This window comes from Streptopelia decaocto (genome assembly GCF_964273445.1).
Source record: "Streptopelia decaocto genome assembly, chromosome: 1".
NCBI classification, from domain to species: domain Eukaryota; kingdom Metazoa; phylum Chordata; class Aves; order Columbiformes; family Columbidae; genus Streptopelia; species Streptopelia decaocto.
The window spans coordinates 75717388-75741898 of NC_138663.1; the positions used below are offsets into that span (position 1 = coordinate 75717388).

Here is a 24511-nt window from a genome sequence, read left to right on the forward strand (position 1 = left end):
TAGTCCCACCTCCAATCAGTCGGCGGAGCCGGGGCAGTGGCGGCGGCACCGTGCTGTTTCAGAGCCGCAGGAAGCCGCTTTCTGACACTTTGCGCTTTCTTGGCTGTGTTTGGCAGCTGCTGAGCTGCTCGGCTGGGGCCAGGCAGGCTGCGGCTTGCAGCCGCACGGCGCGGAGGCGGGCTTGGCCCACGGGCGCTTGCGGGAGGCGCCCCGAGGGGAGCGCCGCGGCGGGGGAGGGAAGGGCGCTGCAGCGGTGCCGTTCGTCTCGAGGAACTGGCACGTCGAGCCTATTGGCTTCTCTCAGAAACACCGTTCAGCGCTCACGATCGTAGCAGGGTAAAAACCCCTAGTTCCTGTGTTACCGGCACTGGAAGGCCGGTGTGCCAGGGAGCACTCAGCCTTCGCTGTGCAGCAGCTGCTCTGCCGCCGGCTGAAGGCAGCACCACCGCACGGACCCTCCGCTCCAGCCCTGGGCTGACCAGACGTCTGCAGATGGGGAGCCGTGAAAGGCCGGGAATGCAGAATCCTCCACGATCTGGCTTAGAGCCAGCAAGACCCCTCTGTGCCCATGGGCTGGCGAATGAGCAATTCTGATTTGTGCCAGTCATTTTGTGTCTGGCACTTACCTGCCCCTCTGCTCTGGTGAGACCGCACCTGGAGTCCTACATCCATCTCTGGAGCACTCAGCACAATAAAGACATGGACCTGTTGGAGAGGGGCCAGAGGAGGGACACAAAAAATAATCAGAAGGATGGAACAGCTCTGCTGTGAGGACAGGCTGAGAGAGTTGGGTTTGTTCAGCCTGGAAAAGGCTCCAGCAAAACCTTATTGTGGCCCTTCAGTACTTAAAAGGGGCCTGTAAGAAAGATGGGGACAGACATTTTAACAGGGCCTGTTGTGAAAGGACAAGGGGTGATGGCTATAAACTAAAAGAGTGGACGTTCAGGCTAGATACGTGGAAGAAATTTTTTACACTGAGGATGGTGAAACACTGGCCCAGGTTGCCCAGAGAGGTGGTAGATGCCCCATCCCTGGAGACGTTCCAGGACAGGCTGGACGGGGCTCTGAGCAACCTGATCTAGTTGAAGAAGTTGAAGGTTTGGAGGGGACAGCTGGGCTGGAGACCTCCAGGAGTTTCTTCTGGCCAACTTGGCAGTGACACTGTGGGTACAGCCACACAGCAGCAACATATAGGTCAAGACAACGTTTTGCTACTTACAGCTCCCCTCTGCCACGATACAAACTAATCCAACAAAAGTGGTTTGCTGATGGCATGGTTGGGGTTAGGAATTTTTAGGATTTTACACATACATGTACGTTCATGTAAACTGGGATGTGTGTTTTCTTCATGGTCCTCTTAAAAAAGCCAAGTCACGAAACTACTGCGCTGTAGACCAAAACCTACCGCATGTTTTTTAACGGCTTTACAGCTATTATTGAAGGCAGCAGGTTCTTTTTCAGCTTTCGGAGAGCGGGATGGATGCCAGACTGAGCGTGGAATAAGTGAGACTGATGGTATGAGACAAGCCTCGCTCAGGCTCTGTTTGTGACTGAAGGCCACGGGTGAGCAGTCTGAACGCCAAGCTGTGAATAAAGAGTGACTGAGGTCTCTCTCAGGGAGGTTGACTGTGACAGTGGCAAACACTAAACAGACTTCTGATATCTCATGGATTTTGACTTACAGGAACCTTGTTGAGCAAAACAAAAATAACCTCAGCAAATGGGGACTGAAAAAGGCTGCCTTCCTAAGCGTAGTAGGCAAAGTACAAAGAAAGTACACCATTTATAAGAAATACCTGTAAACATGGACCAGCACCCATCCCTGTGTTCTTCTTGACAGCTTCCTCATGCATTTTAACTGGAAACTGGATTGAAGCAAGCAGGGGAAAAAAAGAAACAAAACAGGGGTGATCCTAGGCTTTTTAGAGCTAAGTTATGATGCGAACGTATAAAACGAGGCCCAAATAACAAAGCGAAAACACACCCCGCTCCACAAAAAAGGAGAGGCTTTTAATTTGCTTTCTCTTTTCTCCCATCATGCGCCCATGAATCACCTTCACAGCCAGAGGCGCCTCAAACACACACGCCTGCGAGCCTCCGAGGCCAACGAGCTGCTTGTAGGACAAAAGCAAACGGCAGTTGCATTAAAATGTCAAAAAAAAAATTTTAGAAATGAAGTTCAACCCTGCCCATCCTGACCGGGAGACCTCCCCAAGCCCCTCACCCGCCCCAGTAACTGCCACAGGGTCGACAGGTGCAGCTCGGGAGAATAAAAGCGGTGGGGGCTGGCGGTTGGAGCCGTTACCTCAGTCTCCTCACGCAGGTGGGTGTGGGGGCGCCGGGAGCGGCCTCCGCTCGGGCGGGTCCTGTGAGGCGGCGCAGCCACCGGCGGGAGGCGGGCGCTCCGGTGCTTCGCAGGACCCGCCCGGCCCAGGCCCCTCCTCAGCGCCCTGGCTCGCTCGCAGCCTCATCTCCCCTCTTCCCCGCAGCGCCATGCGGCTCTTCCCCTACGCCGTGGTGCTCTTGGGGGTCCTGCGCCATGGCGGTGCCTCGGGTGAGTGCGGCGCGGGGAATGGGGGGTGGGGGGGAAACAGACTGTAGGCCGTGGCCGCCATTAAGTGGCTGGAGGGCCGGTGGAGCCTGGCTTGTACCGGGGAAGGGGTGTTTTTGGCCGGGTTGACGTCTAGGAGGATGGAGGGGCAGAGGCTTGCTGCGAGGAGGGGCCTGCAGAGCCTTTTTGGGGGTGTCGGGAGAGAGGCGGCGGTGGGGAGACCCGCTGCTGTCTGGCGGGTTCGGCAAGAGCGAAGATCAAAGTGAAGATGCAGCTGTCTGCGGAGCTGGAGAAGAGTTATATACTCGTGGTTATCTTAATCTTTGATGTGGGCAGGGAGAACCCATTCCTCCCCCTCCCCTGCTTCTTTTTTTTTTTTTTTTCGTTTTTCTGCGGCTTAATTGTGATGAACGCCATCATTTTAACTCTTACATAGATCTGCCAGACGGATTTTAACTGTGCTGTTGCAGGGATACAGCTCAGGCTGATGAGTCTGGCGTAGAGTTGTATTCCTTCTGAGGAAACAAGGTGGCATTCACTACCCATGAGTTTATATGAGAAAGGGAACCAGGTTAATAAAACTTTTTTTTTTTAACCGCATGCAGGTGGTCGTGGGCTCCCAGCACCCTGTGAATTGCGCATTTGCAGTTCCTGTCCCTGTAAAATTAAAGAAATGAGCAAAGCCCCCTAGAATTTGGAGCTTGGTTCCTAAAATTACTTGTTGGCCATGCTGATGTAATCTGACATTATTTGTTTTGTTTGTTTTGTTTTGTTTTTAATTCCCCTGTGTTCCTGCATGTGATTAAAATAAGCATCCAGTGGTAAGTGTACTATAGTGAGTATAGCTTGTGAAGACTTAACACCAGCTTACCTTTTTCTGGTTAAGCTCTTATCTCTCCAAATAAAGGAAAAAATAATCAGTTTCTATCAGAGATAATTCAGATATAAGCAAGCAGTCCCTTATGTTAGGGATGATGCAAGCTTCCTGTTCTTAGTTTTTCTTTAAACTTGTCTCTAATGAAGCTTAATTTTTCAAAAGGAGAAATCTACTTTTGGGATACTTTGCAAGGCTGCAGACAGTGTTAAGAATCAGTCTCAGGTGTGGAAGAGACAGCTTGTCTCCTGGAGTTGATTGAAGATGGGTCATGTGTTGAGTCACTTTTTTTTACAATATGTAAAAAAGCAGAATGAATAAGGAACTAAGCCAACTGCTTTGCCTTGAAGGAGCCTGTTGCCGTCTTTCCTTGCAGAATTGACGGTGGAGGGGGAAAGTATTTTTCTCATGAAAAGCTAATAAGCTGTGTAATTGGCGTACTTATATCTAGCTGATCGTTAGGCCCTTTAAACAAGGACACTTGCTTAATGGTTCACTTATTTGAAATTGTCTTGTGGTTATTGAGTCTTGGATGCCCAGGTTTGCAGTGATGGGCTTTGCCATCTCCAAATACTAGAAGCTTCTGTTTCATTTTAAAAGTGCTGATAAGTAAAATCTGTCCATGATGGCTTATATTAACTCTCTGGGATTCTGATGAGCTGCAGCTTTTCAAACTTAGTATATGTGCAGGAGTGTTATCATACTTCTTACTTAACGGTGAGCTCCACCTTCCTGAAATAGGAGTGAAATTGGCCTTGTTGGCTACATCCATGCCATGTTGTTCAGTGTTGGAAAAACTAAAGCAAGTTTATAGTGTAATGAGGATTGAGCAGTGCCCTTTTCATAAAGGGAGCTTATCTGGATGAACTTTGTGCTAGCTGTGTAGTCTGTGCAGGCACAATATTTAAAAATAAGAGGTTCACACAAAACTGTTGAGCTTTCTGAATGTGCTGGTCACTTGCATCTTGAAGCCTTATTACCCTGATGCACAGATGACATCTTAATTGACAGTGCTGGCAATGTGACTGAGGCCAGGTCTTGCATGTTCTAACTGTTAATCAGGATTAGGAAAACTGTAAGCAGGAGAGGTGGTACTTCCTTCAGTTTTCAAGTTGTGGAAGACCTCATGACCTCTATAACTTGGTGGATGGAATAGCCTCTGGGATGGGAGTGCTGCAGATGGTGAAAAGCCATGTTCTGTGGTACTGTCTGCTTTAAGCATCAAACTCTAAGAATGAGTCTCAATATGCAAGCAATTAAAGTTTAAAGCTTTCCTAAATATTGCTGCTTTTGAAGGTGGGTTGGGTGATATATTTGTTTGAGGTTTTACTCATGTGGAAAGACAGACACCTTGTAGCAGGGCTCTGCTCTGCATCCACATATGCATGGTCCTGCAGGTCTGATATGACATGGCTGCTGGCACTCGTGTTTTTCCTACTCAGACTGGTTTTCAGTCTGACCTTGCATTTCATCTCCGATAAATGTCTTCATGTGACTACTTGTTGATATACTCCCTGCACTGGAAGGTTCTTCTCAGCTCTCAAATGTTATGTAAGGTTATTCCGCGTATCCACTGTAAGCTGGTTGGCACAGAGTAGAAATGCATTTTCTTTGACTGTAGAGATCCTCTTTCTCTGACACAAACGTGCTGTTTGAGCACAGCTTTGTACGTAAAGATGGTTCCTGCATGGGCAGCAATAGCACTTCTTCAGTTATGTTTCTTAATGGAAATTGAACTGCTACATGTCATCAAGAACCTCATATGATTAGCTGTTTATTGGTGATGGAGAATGGCACTTGACTATTGGAGACGGAAATGTGGTTTACTTAAAGCATCAAATGAACCGAGAGCTTGGCACTGACTCAGAATGGAAATGGTTCAAGCTGACTGTTGTTTGTTGGGGAGACTGCATGTCACAGGGAAGGGATATTAAATCCTGAGCCTCTGTAGAGTTGACTGTCTGGGTTGGTTTTTTTTAAGTTAAGAATAAGGACTTTTGATTTTGGAAGAGGTCTGAGAGGTTGAGTTCCTTTGCTGTTTTTGACTGGGTTTGCTATTATTGTGGTAAAGAGAAACAATGTGGAGTGAAAGAGTAGACTGTTTCCTACCTCTGTTCGTCAGTTCTTTTTCATATGCGGAAATATCTGTGCTCCTGTTCTAGTATTGGTGGTACTTGTATACCGAGCAGCGCAGGCTACTCCATCTTTGCTCAGCTCTTGCTCAGTTTCAATAATGCTGACTTCCTTTAAGTATGTTTTCAGTTGATTATCTCTGTAATAGTGAGGGTTCCTCCGTTGTATCTAACCCAAAACTGCTCTGACATGCATTGACCATAATGCTTCTATATAGATGGAGAGAAAGAGAGGGGGTAGCCTGGCATCTTACAAAGTGTTTACAGACTTCCATCGTTTGAAACAAGTGAAGCAATCAAAAAAGCTGAGGATGCCTGGATTTTGTTCTTTGCTCTGTTGCTGCCTTGCTGGGTCAACTACCTCGCTTCTGTGGTGGCGGAATCTCTGCTGCATGTGCTGCTGAATCTGCAGTCCTGTTTGGTGTGTTACCTTCAGTGCCCAAAAAAGCCTGCATGCTGGGGCCAGTACTATGTGTTCATTAAGGTCTTGGTATCTGTTCTTCAAAGTTATGGTTGACAACATTGAACTCTGTATAGCTGAGGTAGTATAATACCTCTCTGAGACCCTACAGTAGCAATGGGCCTGATGAATTGTGATTTGGTTAATTTCTCTTGTTCTACATGTTCCCTTTCTGCCTCAGAGTGCTGCCACTGACTTTTTCAAATGAGGGAAAAAGAGAAGGCTGGAAAAATGCTCTTCCAGCAAACTTCTTTAAAGGTTCTACTGCTCTACAGTGCTTGTGAACTATCCTTTTAGTCATCTTTCAAGCCTGGCTGGAAGTGTGGTTCAAGGAGCATGTGAACAACAAGCTGAAAAATACTTGTCAGAGAGATGTAGCCATTCTTGTTCTTCAGCCTGAATCTATGCTCTTCTATCCGGCCTTGGGTTTAAAATGTATGTCACATGTACTGTTTTAAGAACAATTATGCAAACAGTAATGTAGAACACTATGCCTTAATTTACCACACTAATTAATCTTCAGTGCCTCTGACATTTAGAGTCTCATGATCATGTTGAAGTAGAGGCTGTATGTCTTGCTGACGAATCTGTTCTGGTTTATGCAGAGGCCTTGGGGTATGAGTACAGAGTGGAGGTGGGAAATAAGACAGAGCAATGCAGTTTTTTTCCCCTTGCTCTAGACCAAGGGTGTCAAACTCATTTTTACCAGGGGCAACATCAGTCTTGTGATTGCCTTCAAAGGGCCAAATGTAGTTTTAACACTGTGTAAATGTAACTAGTCCTATGCTTATGCAGTCCTAAAGTCACATTCGGCGCTTTGAAGGCAACTGTGAAACTGATGTGGCCCCTGGTGAAAACAAGTTTGACACCCCTGCTATAGAGCATGGAGAGGATGTATATGGTTTCAGCTTTTACCATAAAAGAGCATTTAAGTGTGAACATCTCACAGTTCGGGAAACTGTGCTGAAGTTCTTAAAGACCAAAGAAAATATTTTTCCTACATTCAAAGCTCTTACTCCAAGTTTGAGTCCATAGATATTACAGTGTGTGCCTTTGAATGCTTTTCTTTAGCATTCATGCTGCTAGTTGTGTTTCTGGTGGAACTTAAGCGCTAAGGAGGAAAGTTCTTGTGAAGGGGAAGATATCTGAATGCTACACCAGGGACTCTATCTGAAACTGAAGAATTCTCAAAGCTTGCTTTTTTGGTAGCTCTAATTTTACATTAATTACTGTTTGACAACTTGGAATACAAACTTTTTCTACCGTTACACAAGCTGCAGATGATGGGACATCACCTTCCTGGGTGGTTTATGATCCCCATATTTCAGCTGAGGTTTTATTTGTGATGGAGTATCAAATTTTGGGGTAAGCATGTAAGAGTTGAAGTTAGCAAGATGAGATGTTAGACTTTTTCTGCCTTTCTTCTTCTGCTGTGAGATGAGTGGAGGAAGTATGAGGGCATGAGCTCACTTCATATCATCAAGAAGTAAGGAAGCTGGCCCAAGATGGCAGTTCTTGGCAGGGGAGAGTGAAAAATAACAGGAAAGGAGTACAGAACTTTGGATGAGAATACTGTATGCTTTCCTTTTTTTGGATGGGAGACTACCTGAGTCATCAGCAGCAGCATATATGAGATGGTGCTGTTGATTACTCTCTGCTTCTGTTGGAGTACTTGACAGTATCAACTGTTTGCACTAGAAGAGGGAGCTGTTTTGAGGAGGTACTGTGTATGTGTTTAGTCTTGATAAGTCTTAGAACTGCTGGGCTACTGTCTGTGTTCTCAGGGGAATTTGGGGAAAAAAAAAAAACCTGAGGCACTGTGTGTGCTCTTCAAGTATCTAGTCTGCCTGCTAACCAACAACAAAAGAATCTTGTGACTTCTATATGGCTGCTTCTCTTCCTTCCATTGACATCCCTTGTACGTCAAGAGCCCAGTGTAGGGAGAAACCAGGCTTTCTTGCAGGACTTGAATGACAAGCCAAAGCTGATTCTCAAAGAATTTTGTATCTTGGGTCATGTGGATCATAGGATTATGCTCATTGTAAGAAGTGGTCTTGGTAGTGTCTTGGAAAAATTAGTCAGATTTTTAGATACAGAAACTGGGGTCCAACAGTCCTAATATTCAAGAATAGTGTGGGAGCAAAAGACGTAAATAGCTGAAAGGGTGTTAGTATACATATGCAAACTACAGATTTGACTGTTTTATAGAAGCTGACTCCAGCTCCCATTGTTTGGCAGTTCACCCAGGAAGTCTAACAGGTATTGTGCAAGTTGGCTGGCTAATACAAGCGTATTTGCCACACAGCAAGTAGTACTCAGTATCCTCTTATGTACTCCAGTGAATGTTGCTTGCTGTTGATCACAGGAGCTGAGCAGCTGTAGCTGTTATGTGTTGCTGATGAGCTCAGCTGTATCAAATATTGAGCTTCTGGCAGGAAGTCCTGCCCCATGTGCCTAGGTGAGTGCTGGGCTGCATATAGCTGTATCTGTTTCTGTAGGTACAGCTCTGTGTGTGGTAGTCTCTGAAACCTTAATACTGCTTACAGGGTGAGAGCAGCATAAACCAACATCTTGCTCTATTCTCAGCTGACTAATCTCAGGCTACTGGAAGCTTCTTGGCTCCCCTTGGTAAATGCTTCCCCCTGGACAGAAAAAAAAGTGACTTTTTTTTTTTTTTGTAATGCAGGTCTTCTTGAGCTGTCCTTGGGAAAATTCAGAAATGTGCTACTTAACCAGACCAATCCAGTGGAAGCTGTAATCAGGCACATTGCAGGCAATGTGACTGTTGTTATTTTTCAAGTACATGCCCAGAAAAACGATGTGGTGATATCCTTTGATAAGGTATGGTAAGAGTGTCACTTCTGTTCTTCAGTGCTAATTTTCTTTCAACAAAGGACTTGGCTCTGATACATGTAGGAATATAGAACTGAAGCTATATAAATACCTTACCTGCATGGCTTTTAGTATTTTAGCTTCAGAAATCTTTTCTCATACTTATGTCATAGCTACTATTTTGGAGGATTGAATTTTGAAGGAATTTCAGAGCTGGCTTGAAAATGTTTCAAGGCTCTTTGGTTTGGGTGGAAGTGGTGCTTTTGTCACATGACTGCTGACTACTATCCATCAGCTTGTCAATTAAAGACAGATTCATGATAAGTATTTGGTAGATAACTAAACATCCCGAAGTCATCATATGTAGTGTATGAGGTATCTGCTGTTTGTGTGTCTTGGATCTAATCACTACAGTTATGATGTCTTGTTACCCCAGCTGCTTGTCCTGAATCTAATTGGTGGCACATGGATAAATTCCTCTGTAGTATTCCAGTGAAGGCTCATACTTCTAGCCAACAATATAAGCATTCCTACTGCTGTACACTAGCCTCAGGTTGTCCCATAATTATTGGGACGCAATCCAAAATGTGGATTTTTATGGTGCTGTGAGGCTCTAAGTGGTATTTCAGCAGAATGTACACTGAGCTGGAGGTAGTAGATGGCAATCTGACAGATGCCATCCAGTTTCCCTCCCTCATCAGTATTTTCCAAATGAGAATATACTGAGTGTCAGTATCCTGGGAAGCTTATGAGATGAATAACCTGTAACACAAGTCACCCAGCTCAGTCATCTTTGTACTGGTGAAATAGTAAGGATTACGGGGCCAAGGCATTACTATTACAACTATTCAGTCTTTGATTACCACTGATATAGTCTTCTGCTGTCAGTTCAGCTCATTTTTGTATTTATGTGCCTTACCAGGCCAAGGACAGGATTGCAAAAATATGGCTATACTGCTTTTAGGGCTGGCATGCCCCTAGAAATATGGAACTGAGCCAGACCTTAAAAATCTGCCATGTCTGAAGTGCTTCCCTACAGTGTTGCCTCAGATAACTGTGGCCTTCTTGGACAAAAGGACATTTTCCATGCTGAAAAACAGATTTTTACTGCACTTCAATTGGTTGTTCCAGCTGCATGAGTGTGGTACTGTCACTTTTTCCTGATATTTCCTCAAGACCCCTGGTTCTGAAAAGCATGGGCGATGGTGGGCATTGGGTCAGTAGCTGACCTGGCCTCAAGCACTTTCTTCTGGCATGGCTAGTGTTAAGCGAGCTGTCATACAGTCATCTCCATTCTGATAGAGACAGTGAGGTGCTTCTGCACTTTGGTTGCCAGAATGCTCTTTAGTGGCATCTCACAACTTTTTGGGAGGGATATTCCAATCCTTTTACACCTTTACTAGTCAGTCCACTGCTGTGCAGCAATGGACTTCAACTAGCTAAATTTCTTTGCAGGTTGTTTGTGGTTGTCAACTCTTTAGTTGTCTCAAACTTATCACTTGGGTTTTTGAGCCTGAGCCAGGCAGTGTGTGGTGTCAGAGGCAGCTCACCTCTTTTTTTTTTTTCCTAGCTTCTCTTTCCCATCTTCCTTTTTTTTTTTTTTTTCTTAACATGATAGCTAATGGCTGACTACCTCATCTGTGGGAAGTGGCACTGGAATGTGTGCCCTACAGCTTTGTGGCAGCAATATGACTCCTATGCAATACATCAAGCTGCAGTAGAAATCTTGACAAGAAGAATTGCTTGTTTATATAATTTGTTTCTGTCCAGAATCCATCTGTGAACAGCTCAGGAACTGGAGTAGACAAAGGACTGGTTTCCATCCTTCGACCTCAACAGACTGTATGTACATGGTACCTTCGGTCACTGGATGCTAGCCAGGTGCTCAGCACAGCTATCTCTGTTCCCTATATGGAGAAAGGTATGTTCTTACTACCTGTTAAGGGATACCAGCTCTGCTTACTACAGATTAACTGTGAAATGAAATGTTGACCTTTCAGAGGTGATACTCTTATATGGTGTGAACATATAATGGAGATGCCAGAAATTCTTTTGGAATCGGCTGAAAAAGTTTAGCATCACTGCTGAGTTGCAAGTCATGTATACAGTGTGCTCTATGGTCTTGTCATTACTTCAACCTTAGACTAGAAATCTTCTGGGCATATGTGTCAGGACCTTAGACTGTAGTGAAAGCACTTGTCTTATCTGCAGGGCTATAACCTGACAATTTTCTGTGCTCAGCAAGCAGACAATGCCTACAGCAAGTACATGCATTGTTGAGGTCTTAGAACTTTTTTTAATGCTGTGTAAGGGGGAAGTGAAAACTACTAAAGATATATTTTCTGTGTTCTAGATCCTATTCCTGGAGGCTGCAATCTAGAGTTTGACTTGGAAGTGGATCCAAATATTTACCTGGACTATACGGTGGTTGATATACACATCAAGTTTGCACCTGCAAACTTGGGATATACCAGGTATGTGAAAAACTTCAGTGCACTGGGCAAAGCCTTCTTTGTTGTACATTTGGTCAAGATCATAAAAGAAGTTTCTGCTGAAAGGGCTGACCATCCAGCTGCTGGCAGAAATCTTGTTTGCTGCAACAAACTGAGAAATCAGGAAAAGGAGGGGGAGAGATAATACATGAGAACAGAGATAAAAGTTGAGAGTTGCATCTTGTGGGAGAGGTTGTGCAACCTCAGATGTGCAAGCAGTCAGCAAATACTGGGTCTTCCCATTCCTCAGAATGACTTAATCTGTTTGAAGAGCAATTGTGCATCATTGCCAGTTTCATTCCTTTACTGGTACTGAAGCATGATAATGACCTAGAGTTTTGTTTAACATTGAGTCTTCAAGTTGTAAGGCATTATTTCCTGAATGCCTATCGCCTGAGATATCAGGCAGCAGAGAATGGGGAAAGCTATGTTCTGTATATATAGCATGCATGCAAAACCAAATAGTGATGCTGTGATACTTGGCTGTTGTGACTTCTTGGAATTCTTGTGCTGGTTCCTTATGCCAGCTCACAGGAAGGCTCTGTAAATGTAAAGTCAGGTACCAGCACAGATACTAACTATATCAGAGTGGTTCTGCATAATACTGCTCTAGTCTGTACTTCTAAACATTAACAGCTAGTTTTGAATTAATTGCTGGTGTTAACTGCTAAAGAACAGAAGCCGAATAGTGCCAACTCAGACAGGAAACTCTTGAAAGATTATGTTAAGATCTGAGGGCTTTTGCTGGGCATGTAGCTGATCTCTTTTTAATTGTAGAGGAGCAAACCCACCATCCTGCGATTCAGGGACTGGTCAAAACTCCAGGTGGCGACTGCGCTATGATGTCTACCAGTACTTCTTGCCAGAGAATGAACTTTCTGAGATGGTACTCATGAACCACATACGGAAGATGTCAGAGGTGGAAAGTATCAAAGCTAATGGCATTAAAGTAAGTCTGAAGTACTGGTGTACTGGGCATGTGGCAGGGGTGCTATCTGTAGTCTTTTTCTCTTCTTTGTCTTACTTTAATGGTGACATAAGCAATCTGCTGATGCTTCAGGCTTCTTGCTTGTATCTGGGATTTCTGACTAGGAAGTATACAGTGAGTGACAGATGCAAAATGGCAATTGCTCTCTTGGGACAGAGGTGGCTAATTAGCAGAGCCCAAAATGTGGCAGAACTGAGGCTTCTTGCAATGGACTCTGATATTAGTTAGATGTTAGTGACTGGACTGTGAGAAGTTTCTATGTCTTGTACCCTTTTCTATATTAAACAAGCTCTTATTGTGCTGTCTTCCTGCTTGCTGAATACAGCTTTAGCCACAGTGCTCCCTCAGTGATACTGAGTCTGGCTTGCCTCTAGCTGTACTGCCCCTGAGTGCCTGCATGTCCAGAATTAGAGCCACTTCTGACAAAGATGGATAGTTTCCTACAATGCCAGATAGATGCTGGGGTCTGGCATCCTCACATGCTGAGTATTGAGCAAGGAGTACAAGGAAGAGGGGAGAATATAGTAGAAGTGGCCTAGAAATGGGCACAATTTGTAATAGCATAAAGAGATCTGATATGTGAGAGCAAACATGTGCTGCATGTTTACCTGTCCCCCAGCAAAGGGACTGGAAGGGACAGAGTGAGAGAATCTTGGTGGTCATAACCTGTCTGGCTTTGCTGGGGAGTAGAATGGTAGCCTTGCCTGCTTCAGAGGCCAGACGTGGATTAGTAGACTGATAGGTCCCCTGAACTGTGTCCTCAAATAGGGAAGAAGGAGCAAAACATGAGTGGGAGAGTCTTCTCTGTCAGAAAACATAGTAATGTTGGAGGACGTAGGGTCTGTCCTGTAAGCCTTTAATGCTTCAACTGGTAGTACTGAGAGGGTTTAGGATAGGAGAGCTCTTGCCTGGAGTTCTTGCTGATCATCTTCCTTGAGCTGCTGAAGATTGCCTCAGCTCCATGAACACGTCAGCATGCTATTGGTAATGGTGACAAGCAGTTCCTTGCAGTTAAAAATATTCTTTACCATTCCAGATGCTTACATTGACAAATGATGACAAGACCAATGTCTACTTTTCGTCACTTCCTGGACAAGGTGTGATCTACAATGTCATAGTACGGGATCCTATTTGGAATACGTCTGCTGCATATGTACCTGTGCATACATATGCCTGTAGCTTTGCTGACCTAGTAGATAACTGCTTTACCCTCAGTAAGTTGGGATTTGTATGTCCTTGTCAATTCATTTCAAGCTGCTTGTGCTCCAATAAGTCAAATGGTGCTTCTGAGATTTTTTTTTTTAATAGGTGTAGGAGCTGTTTGTTCTACATTGGATATCTTTTGTTAATTCATGATGAAGTCTACCTCTTGATTGAGAAACTATGGAAAGCTATTAGCAATTAAATCCTTAACTTGAATGAGGTTTAATTTGTGACTTACTAATATATAACTTCTAATTCTGCAGTGCCACTCTGGGTTTTTCCATTTGAATTGGATATATAATCTTAAATCACTTCTAGGACTATAGATGCTACATGTGAAAGTAAGCTAATAGAACACTAACTAGATCAGGGTCCAGCCTGATATTTTTCTTACTGTGCTGGTGCTAACAGAAATCAGTAACCTACAAATAGTTTGAAAGGAGATAAGTCAACTAAAATAAGCCTGAAGATAATGCCAGCAATAGTGAAATGACTGCAAAGTTGTGCTACTTTGTACAAAGTTATATAGTGATAGAATTCAAGTGGAAGAAGAACAAGCTGCCACTCATTATGCCTGTGGAATGGAGAAGAATAATGGGTAGAATGTGGTTCATAGAGATTTGTTCTCCTGATTATTTTCTTACCATATGCTGCAGCACAGTAACTTTTCCCAAACTTGGTATTGTCTTACGACAACATGAGACAAAAAGTTGAGGCTAAAACACTTTTCACTAATTTGGTGAACAAGAAAAATGTGGTTTTGTTGTTTCAAATAGTTTAAGGAAGATATTTGCCTACGAGACAGAGGTGAGACATACTGGCATGCTGATGGACCTTGCTGTGGTATGCGGAGTATATTAAAGAGGGAGACTATGGTGAAGGCTGCAGTGATAAAGACTATAGTTGCTGCCTTGGTCACTAATCCTGTAGCACTGATTTTTTTTATAGATTATTGGATGTTCCTTTTTTTTTTAAAGCTGAGCAGAGAATTTTCAGGTAAAGCTGCATCAGTATTATAAATAGCAAGTTACAGCTACTTAACTAATTGTTATTGGAAAGGCTGAAGCTTCTCTAAGATGGAAGCTCTTGATTTCTTAAATCAGAAACTACTTCAATATTCTGTTGGAGATCATATCAAGATAACTGTTAGTTCAGGCATTGTGGATCTGTTCCCATGCTGTGTCTGACAGAGTGGCAGCTATTAAGTTGTTAGTACACTCAGTGACAGCAACTGGACCTTATCATAGTCTCATTGTTGGAACTACTAGATGGAATGATCTAGTACCCCTTTCTTTTTCCATGTAGGCAAACTTTCTACCAAAGTATTCTTCACTGCTCTTGCTGTTCTTGGTCTTTTCACTTGCTTTTTTGGACACAGATTCTGGAAAACAGGTACTGAATGTTTTTTTTCTCTTATGTGTCTGGTTAGAGTGTCATAGATATAACTTAGTGATATTATTACTAAGAATGACTTCATAGTGATTATGGTGTAAATTAGATCCACTGCTTTGCTTTAACAGGGTTGGAGTTTTTAAGCAGAGTAAGAAGTTTCTGGTATTCAATAGGAACCTAGAACTAGGGTGCATGCTGGGGGTACATAGATATTTAATATGTAATTTTTTGACTATTTGAAGTGCTTAAGGACACCCTTGTCCAGTTGTTGTCTGGTTTTCCTTTTGTGCTTCTCAGTCAGTGAGCTGAGGTGTTCCTTCCCCATTGTAACACAAAGATGTACTGAAGTGGGCTTGATATGAAGTGATATGACAGCATACTAAATCTTTTTTTTTTCCCACCTCCTCTTCTCTAGACTTATTCTTCATGGGTTTCATATTCTCAGGATTCTTCTTCTTTGTATTCATTACGAGGGTAACTGGCCTTGGTTATGATGGTGAGTAGATCTGTTGGGATGCCCCACAGTCTTCCTGAAATATTGTTGTTATGAATGCTATAAGTAAAATCTCAGTTGTGCTTGTTGTTGGCCAGCCTTAGGAAGGACAGGAGTGTACCTGGGTACTTGGACTGAGCTCTGATTACTGTAATAGCTTAATACACAACAAGAGTAACTGCTGCTCCCAACATCAAATAGTGATGCAGAATTAATAGCTGCAACTACACAAGACAAATTTTAGTATCTATCCAAGGAAGATACAAGTTTTTAGGAGCTGTGGAAATTTGCAACATACTTCCTTCCTACTTTCATACTGGTTGAACATCAGTTTCAGATCAAATGCAGATTTCATCTGTAAAATGGAGTGGAAGTTCTGTATCCTGCTTGTTACACTGGCAATAATTAGTTCCTTTTGTCTTTTGTCCTACCTCATATAGTTACGTCTTTGATATGTGTGCCTTTGCTGTTGCAACCATAACTGCCCTGGGAACTCAAGGTCCTGATGTACATAGTAGCAAGACTTTTGTTCCAGTGCTGTGCCTCTCTTTTAGTAGCACACCCTCAGTTGCAGACTGGAGTTGAAGTGAAATGCATGAAGCACAAATAATGGTACTCATTTGGCTTCTTTTTCAGAAAGTTTTAATTGGGTAACAAAATCAAGCACATAGCTAAAGCTGCTGAATATGTTATTGCAGTAACTGAAGCTTTTGTAGCATTGCCACAATTCTTAGTTTGGAATTTCCCCTTTTCTTTTTCAGTGCGTCTTATTTTGACAGCAGTAGCTGGAGTTATTGGAGGTTTTTTCCTGGTTGCAAGCTGGTGGAGATTTGGCTCTGTCCTGCTTGCTATGTTCATTATTGGACTTGTGCTGGGATTTCTCTTTTCATCGACTGTCTTCTTTACTCCACTAGGTATGCGCTGAAATGCTCTGCTGCAAATTGCTGGCTATTGAGTGAAGCATTCCTGCTGTATTACAGGGACACTGCAAGGCTCTAAGATCAATACTACTATTTGGTTTATCTGAGTGCGATGTTTAACTTTCCCTTTCCTGTGTTGGGGGAATACAGATACAGCACGCCTGAAAGGCTTCAGTTATAATTAAAACTACTTAGGAATCTGTGCTGGTGGGAAAAGGGAACTGCTTATTCTGCAGAGAGCTTGCTGATGCTCTTACCAGCTAAGCTGCATGCTTTCTCAGAAGTCTGTGACACCAGCTCTGCTCCATCTGTCTGGTTCTCTATCTGGAGCAAGTTACAGTAGAAAATCTGCAGTCTAACTTGGAGGCTTCAGGCATAAAGGCATCATGGATTAAGAGGAGCTCTTGCTGTTATCTTTCACTAAGCTACAGTGCAAGACTCTGGGAGCACTGCACTCTAGGAGACAAACTTGTATTTGCAGCTGGATCAACTTTATCAGGATCTTTAGAATGGTTTTGCTAAGAGAATAGGTAAATCACTTAAAAGCAAGCAAACCTGCTGAACTGGAATCCCTCATGGACATGTGCATCAGCCACACTGTTTCCTCTATTGTAATTTTAAATCTCGAAACTCTTTTACTTTAGATCCCTTGATGTGGCAGTATCTCATTCTCCATTCATCTGTGTTTGACTCAAGCCACAGTTCTGTGATAATCCATGCAGTCCCTGGTTGCTCTTCATTGAAGTAAAACAGTGATTCAGCTGGAGCTCAGCTTGTCCCCTCTGTTTAATTGACAAGCCTTAGAAAGCAGAGGGAGCAAAGTAGTGTCTGAGCAACTTAATTACCTTTCTGGCTTTAAGAAGAATTTGTTACCTTGTGGTGTTGTGATGGCTGCACTTGCACTATAGAGTCAAACTTGCATAGATAGAGCTTTATAGCTTATAAACCTCTATAGGCAATGAAATGACCTATTGGGCACAAGTACTCTTGTACTTTTTGTTCTTACCAGGTAAGTAACGTATACCTCATCAAAAATCTTTCATGGACAAGATCTGCTGTTCCAACTTAGAGTACAGAACCTATACACAACTGGGACAGTCTTTTTATGTTCTTGTTTTGAGTAATTGTGTTACAATCCATCTTAAACAATCAGCATTTGAGCTCAAAAGCTAAGCTTTTCAACACTGTGCTCTAGATTTCTGAATGTACAGTATCTTTGGGGAAAAAGCCCACCTTCAACCAGTTACAAAACAGGAAATGTTTTGCTAACTAGTAAATTACATGTGGACTGTGGTGTCTTTGCAGGAGACTACAGGGTCTTCCGTGATGATGTTGTGTTCTGGGTGACCTTTTCTTCTGTAGCTTTGATGATACCAGTGCTTTTTGTTGGCTGTCCAAGAATTGTAAGTAGTCTGTGCTGTCCTCTCAGGAGGAGGGAGGAAGGGGTCTCAGACTTCTTAATGCAAAATGTAGTCCTGTGGGATATGTCTAGAAGTCTTAATGCAGCTTCCTGAAGCTCAGCATAGAACTCAGCTCTAGGGAGTTCCTGTTCAGCCCTACTTGTGCTATAAATGGTCCATAAGCAAAGGAATGACCCTTTGCCATGTTGCACTTAGCTTCTGCTGTCTTAATGGGATGTCTGGATAACAGGTGTGTGCAGCCAGTTTCTTGTAGAGGAACTGATACAAAATACTGCCTCAAGGAGGTGGGAAGTAAGGAGTGTTTTTCAGTCTGTCCTAAAACTGTGTTTTCTTCTCTCTCTCTAGCTGAACATACTGGCCTCTGGAATAGTAGGCTCTTACACAGTGATCCTAGCTATTGCTTGCTACATCTACACAAGTCTTGCTTATATCACCTTAAACCCGCTCAGAAGGGTCCTCAACGATTACTTCAACAGAGCTTACACCAATGTGCCTTTTCAAACAAATGGTGAGTGCTACTCTTAAGACTTGGGGTTTTTTTTAAAGAAAAAACATTGCCTTTTTGGTTCTATTGTAAACAGTGAGTGTTGAGGGTCAGAAGGGATGAAAGGAGAACACAATAAATATGGGGTGAGTTTTAACACCCAGGTGATAATTTCTAGTTCTCCAAGAGAAATACTTGGTAAACTTAAAGTTACCAGTCTTCCAGGTGGTGTTACATGACAAAAGCCCTTGTGAAAGTTGCTTTCTGAGGCTTGGACTGCCACCTTGCTGATGAGTTTGCAGAGTGGGCAGTCTGACAGCCTAATATGGTGACTGAACGGACTCATCTCAACTCCCTGTGTGTTCTTGCCTTTGCATGGATGTACTCCAGGCAAGTGAGGACACAGAGACAATACTTCATTCCTTTCTGCTGCTAAACTGGTTCAGTGTTTATGCTTGGGAAAGGAAAGAATGCTCTGCTTTGGTACAAGGATCTGTTTTCTCTCTTTCAGACTTCATTATTCTGTCAGTGTGGACAATGCTGGCCCTCAGTGGAGTAACTGTGCAGCTTCGCCGAGAGAGAAGTGAACTGCCGTTTCCACCACACCCCTATCTCACCTGGAAGCGGGAAAGAGAGCGCAGAAGCACCAATGTCCTGGACCCCAGCCATCATATCCCTCCCCTAAGAGAGAGGATCCACAACAAGCTACTGCATATCAAAGAGTTTTTTCAGAAGGAGCAGCCGGCTGGGGAAAGAACTCCATTACTTCTGTAACCTGCCAAATAACTGATGGGAACAGAGAGGAAGACTCTGGGAATGGTGAGATGAGTGATCACTATCAAACCAGCCAGCGGTGCAGGATTTACCACTGACAACTTGTCCTGCTTAATAAGACGATCATATTTGCCCAACGTGGAAGAAAAGTTATCTATCCAGTACACTACATGCCATTTTGTGACTCTTTCTTCAATGGCCTGCTCAGCCTGCTGTAACATGCATCTGTCTAGCTGTAGAATCTTATACTAATGGTCAGGTACAGGTATTTATTTTGTGGTGACCTAGTTTGAAGTTTTGATATGTGAAATATAAAGCAGCCCTTGGAAAGCAACCTCTACAATGTGTGTCCTCCCTCACAGTGTGTAAACCACTGCTGAAATGTTACCTGACTTGTTCCTGAAGGTGAGCAGTCTGACAAATTGTGTGAGGGATGCGAGATAAGGACCATACACAGGTGTAGTCCTTCTCGCAGGAGCATCACCTTCTAATATAGGTACAAAATGTCTGGCTGCAGACAATTGTTTCCAAGAAGTATTACTGAACCTTGCAAGCTAAACTAAGTGATTTCAATTTAAATTGCACTGAATTAACTGTTCTAAGTGTGCACACTGGGGCTTGGGAAGTGGACCTGATCTGAGACAAGACTTTCTCCTTTGCTTTTGGATGGTTCTGTAGCAAAGCTGGTCATCTGGTCTCTGTGCAGAGATGACTGCTAAGAGAACACAAGTGGTTTCCCTTGTTTTCATTCTGAACAGCCTGTGTCTTGTTTCTGCTCTGCTATAATCTCTTTTTTTGATGGTGCTGTCATAAAAGAAAAAACTAAATAAGCTCTTTGTGTAGCAAATGGCAGTTTTTTTCCTGGAATTGTTTGAAACACTATTTTTATTTTTAATCAATTTATCTTTTAATTTTGCCTTTAAGGGGTGAAAACAGCATCCAGCTAGCAAAATATTAACCAGGATCCTTGCTGACTGATTGCGTTCTGTACAGATTTAGATTGTATCTGCCTGAAGTAGAATGTAGTACAAAAAACAGATAAGGGCCCACTCTTCTGTTCAGCAGAGGGTCACAGTCTTGTGTGCTGGCTTTATTCACTTCCTTGAAAACAAAACAGCCATTTTCAACATGCAAACTGGAGTGTTCTGGGTTTGGCTCACATAAGCGCACAAGGAGCCTTGAGGCTGTCCATGGTTTTACCTGCCTGTGTCCCCCATGCCAAATCCTGGTCTTCATGTTCAGTGTTTACATGGTGATCTGTCATGCATTACATGATGGTCGAAGTCTTGTGTCCTGTACTCTGATACAGGTTATGGTGGCTCTTCCTTATTCTTCTTGCTTTCTTTGTACCTTTAGTGTGGGCAGCAAAGTGCACAGTCCTTCCTGTCAGAAGGTGAATGGCTGTTTTGCTACCTGAACAAAACCACCATGTGTCAATACCCTACTGGTGGAAACTTAAGTTTTCAGCCACCACTTTCAATTCTTGGTAGTATGTAAGAAACAACTCTTTGTAGGGAAACTGGCAAAAGAATTTTATTTGGGAACTTAATTGAAAGTTAAAACACGCTGGTAGTAGAAAGGAATTGATGATTTTAAGATGGCTCTGTTTACTGCCATTTCTCTTTAAGGTGTGAAAGCTTAATGACATAGTATCTGAGGTAACTGAGCTCATCTGATATTTAGAGAGACAAATGCCGTGATTGTTTGGAGCTGGAATACCTGTCTCAAACAGCAGAGCAAGGCTGAAAATCTTGCAATTTGGGTCTTGCTTCAGTGTGCTGTGGGGTGGCACACAGGGTAAATGAGCAGCTCTTTCCCTGGCCTCTGGCAGACTGATGCTCGCTGACTGCCCTTACTGCACTGATACTGAGCATGTCTTTGCCGTGTTTGATGGCAAGTAGCAAACACTTATTGGATATACAAATGCTCTAAAACGTGTTTACCTTGTTTTTTTTAATAACTGCTGTGATTAACATTGTGGAAGAAACAAGTTTAACTCTAATTTTCTATATCTTTTATAATAAAGGTGTCTTTTGAAAGAATATTGGAAATAAAAGGGTCTCTTTGAATTCAATGATGCTTTTACAACTTAGCTTCTGCCTTTGGTGTTGTAGGGATAGTTTGTTTTCAAAAATTTCTTAGCCTCTCAAGTGATGAAGTGGGGGGAGCTTAGCTGACCTCTTACTGTAGTTGCAGTGACACCCAGAGGCTGAGAGTGTGGTTATGTTCTATATGAAGCTAGTGAGGAAGTGCATAGTCCAAAGAGGCTTTTAAAAATAAATATCTATAGCTTTGTCAGATGAGGTTCTAGAGAACAAAGGAATGGTTGTCATCCACTTCTTGACTGGAAAGTAATCTGCAAGATTGTGTAGGAAGTCTGTGGCAGAACTGGGTTTTGAACTCTTTCTGAGATCCTGACTTGGAGATTATGCTGTGTGGGGTTTTTTGTTTGTTTTGTTTGGTTTTTTTAATACTGCTAAGAGATGGTATGGGAATCTGCTTCCATATTCTGTAAAACATAGTGTATTCTGATTACTATCACTGTTACTAACTGATCCACTGGCGTGCTGAAGGGGTAATTTTCAAGGTGTTTTTTGTGAACTTCCTGAGGCAGTTTCAAAAGGAAAACTGGATCCTAGCCTGCTATGCCTCTATTCTGACTGCAGAATCTCTTGTTGGAAGTGTTTACTGCCTTGCTGCATTAGCTGTACTACCTTGTAGTTGTGCTAGCTTAAAATAACGTTACCTAATGCTCCTGGGGAATCTGAATCTAAACAGCATTCTTCTAGGTAGTGATTCCCCTGTAAAATCAACTCTTTTGAAGATTAGTGTAAGCTTAACCTTTCTAGACTATGATGATCTGTTTCCTGCTGCTGTAGAGAATACTCCTGCCATGATGGCTCCAGTATACTCTTTTTCACTGAGTTTTCTGCAGTCTTTGCTGCACAGTAATAATGCAATGATCACATAAGTGTGTGCTAATGTATTTTTTTGTTTCTTTAAGTTTTAGACAACTAGGTTAGCACACTCCTGCTCCTAACCCTGAAGTGCTAGGTGTATGTTTTGGCTTGTAGTGCCCAGGTAGCAGGCTGGGTTAATACCCCCCAAGTCATCCTTCAGCATTGCAGATCTTGTAGCTATTGCTCATCCACCACATCTTCCTTCCCACTTCCTTAACTAGGGTCAAGTTACCCATGCACAGCCTTTGCTTTTCTTTGCAATAGCAAAAGAAATGAGGCATAAAGGATTTCTTTGGTCCCCTCTGTCTCTTACTCCAATCTGGAACACGTGCAAAACTGGCCTTTCCCAAAGCTTTTGTAAGTTTTCACTGACATATCTCACCCCAGCAAGGCTCTTCAGCTTTCATTCTGTCCTTGCCTAGAGCTGTTGCTTATCTGAAAACACTTCTGGAGGACAGGAAATCTGAGACATAAATGTGCCCTGTTTTAAAATGTGCATTTTACACTGACCCTTTGAGCTTTTAATCTCTTTACCTGAATCTGGCAGCAGCATGTTGTAGGTTTGTACATGATCTTTGCAGTGGTACTTGTAGTGGGCTTTATTACGACTTTGGTTTCTGGTCTGTTTATCCCGCGGATAGTTGTGTATAGGAAGCATGGAGCTACAAAAGGTAAGTATTGTGTTAGGTCAGCGGGTTCTAACTCAACCCCTGAGATGCACTGATAGATCCCTGCCTATTTATTGTCAATATTAATCTGGTTAGGTTGTCCCCTCCCACATCTTTGATTAGTAGCTTTGGTGTATCCGTTTTATTTAGAAATAATAGCTCCAATATAATTTTTGTTTGCTCAAGCAGATACTTGTTAATCTTTTTAAAACTATCACACCCTGTCTGCTAGTGTGTAACTATAGGCGGACAGCTGTCTCCTGTTTGAGGATGCAAGGCTTCAGATTTTTGTGCATGCTGGGAGAAGACAACTTTAAAACAGAGCAATGAATTAGCTCATTTGGCGGGGGGAAAGGTTCTGTACAGCTTACCTACTTGCTTCAGAAATGGGTTTTCACAAGTCTACCTTGTCAAAACAGCACTCTTTGCAGTTTTTCCACATTATCATTGTCACCTTCTGGTGTAAAAACAGATTACCTAATGTGCTCAAAAGGAGCTGATTTTGTTGGGTGGGTGGTTGGGTGTGTGTTTTTAACCCTGAACTCTGGGGAAGAAGTCATATGCAGGAAGCAAAAAGCACAGATAGTGTATCATAGGAGGCAGCTGCTGTTCACCTAGCCAGTAATTTAAGGAGTTGCAAATGATGATTCATTTAAAAAAAATTGTTTTCTATGTTCCTGAGTGTGGTATTGGAAAACTGAAGACACTGATCACCCTGCATTCATTAGGTGTTGTCATTGTTTGAGCTTCCGACAACTGATTTTTTTTTTTCCAAAAAAAATTATCTAATGCTTTTCACTACTGAAGTAGCCATTGTTAAATATATTTCTTAATAGGGAAATTATTAATTCTGCCATTCTTTAAAAAAAGCTGAAACCTGACCTTAGGGCAATGGAAAGGGACAGCAGCTGAAGTTCTGCTGATTTCTCCTGTGCCACTGTTCTCTAGCTCATGTCTGAGGAGTGTTGCCAGCATGTACCTATTCCAAGAATGGAATTATGAAATGTTTCCCTCCATATTGCGCAGTTGTTTTAAGGTTTTCTTCTTCTAGATGTAAAATGGTGGGGTTTTTTAATGAACCTGGAAAATAGTGATATTCTTGGATACAAAGGTGTGGCCACACTGGCTCTCACCAGGTGTGCTGCTGCACAAGAACATCTGCAGAAGGGAGGTGGTTGCAGGCAGCAGGGACATCAGTACTTTCTGTTACAGCCATTGAAATAGAATCTGTTTTATTTTGCAGCACATTGTAACATGTGGAAGCTAACCAATTTTGTTTGTTAGTCCACTCTGCTGATATCAGTATGAAATACAACTGCATTGCAAAGGAAAGAAGTGGGATGGCCAAAAGGTGAGGTGGAATGTGACCTACACCTCTACCAGGTATGTATCTGTGATACAAACCAGCTTTATGGTTCTCCCAGCGCACTTTGGTGTTCTGGAAACGTAAGTTTAATGCAAACAGAGAACATCTTGCTATACAGAATCTACTTTTCACTATTTAAACAGTAACAGCAAGTATTTTGTTGGAGCTGGTTTGGAGATATGTGAGGGAGAAAGTAAAGAGTTTTCTAGGAAAAAATGAGGTGGCTTTGTTTGCAAAGCTAGTTAAATGGGATCCCTCTGAGACAACTGTGCAGACAGCTGGCAGCTTTTGGACACCAACAGCTGAACCTTGTTGCTTTTTCTCCTTTTTTTTTGGTCTCTGGTGGCTGTGTGTAGCTTGATGCTTCCAGAACTCAAGTGTTACCAACAGCACGATTGAAAACGCTGATAAAGAAGTGGTCTCACACTAAAGCTTGTGCCTCTGCCGTGTTCCTTCACTTCCAGCTTGGGATTTCTTTTGCTCTCCTGTCTAATCTTCCCC

General features: G+C 42.9%; 1 protein-coding gene across 1 annotated transcript; it reads left to right on the forward strand.

Moving 5' to 3' along the window:
- Positions 1-2374: 2374 nt before the first annotated feature.
- On the forward strand, positions 2375-21065 carry TM7SF3 (transmembrane 7 superfamily member 3). The gene is made up of 12 exons (XM_082076124.1): positions 2375-2554; positions 8704-8858; positions 10620-10770; positions 11203-11323; positions 12119-12290; positions 13366-13543; positions 14838-14924; positions 15340-15420; positions 16179-16331; positions 17643-17740; positions 18104-18266; positions 18754-21065. Exons 1-12 carry the CDS (start codon positions 2494-2496, stop codon positions 19014-19016), a joined length of 1683 nt encoding a protein of 560 aa, XP_081932250.1. The 5' UTR covers positions 2375-2493; the 3' UTR covers positions 19017-21065.
- The last annotated feature ends 3446 nt before the right edge of the window (positions 21066-24511 follow it).

Bases quoted from the DNA above. Each gene is read 5' to 3' on its own strand.
- TM7SF3 (XM_082076124.1), top strand. From the start codon at position 2,494: ATGCGGCTCTTCCCCTACGCCGTGGTGCTCTTGGGGGTCCTGCGCCAT. The intron at 2,555-8,703 runs GTGAGTGCGGCG...TTTGTAATGCAG, and splicing joins GCGCCATGGCGGTGCCTCGG to GTCTTCTTGAGCTGTCCTTG. The intron at 15,421-16,178 runs GTGAGTAGATCT...TTTCTTTTTCAG, and splicing joins AACTGGCCTTGGTTATGATG to TGCGTCTTATTTTGACAGCA.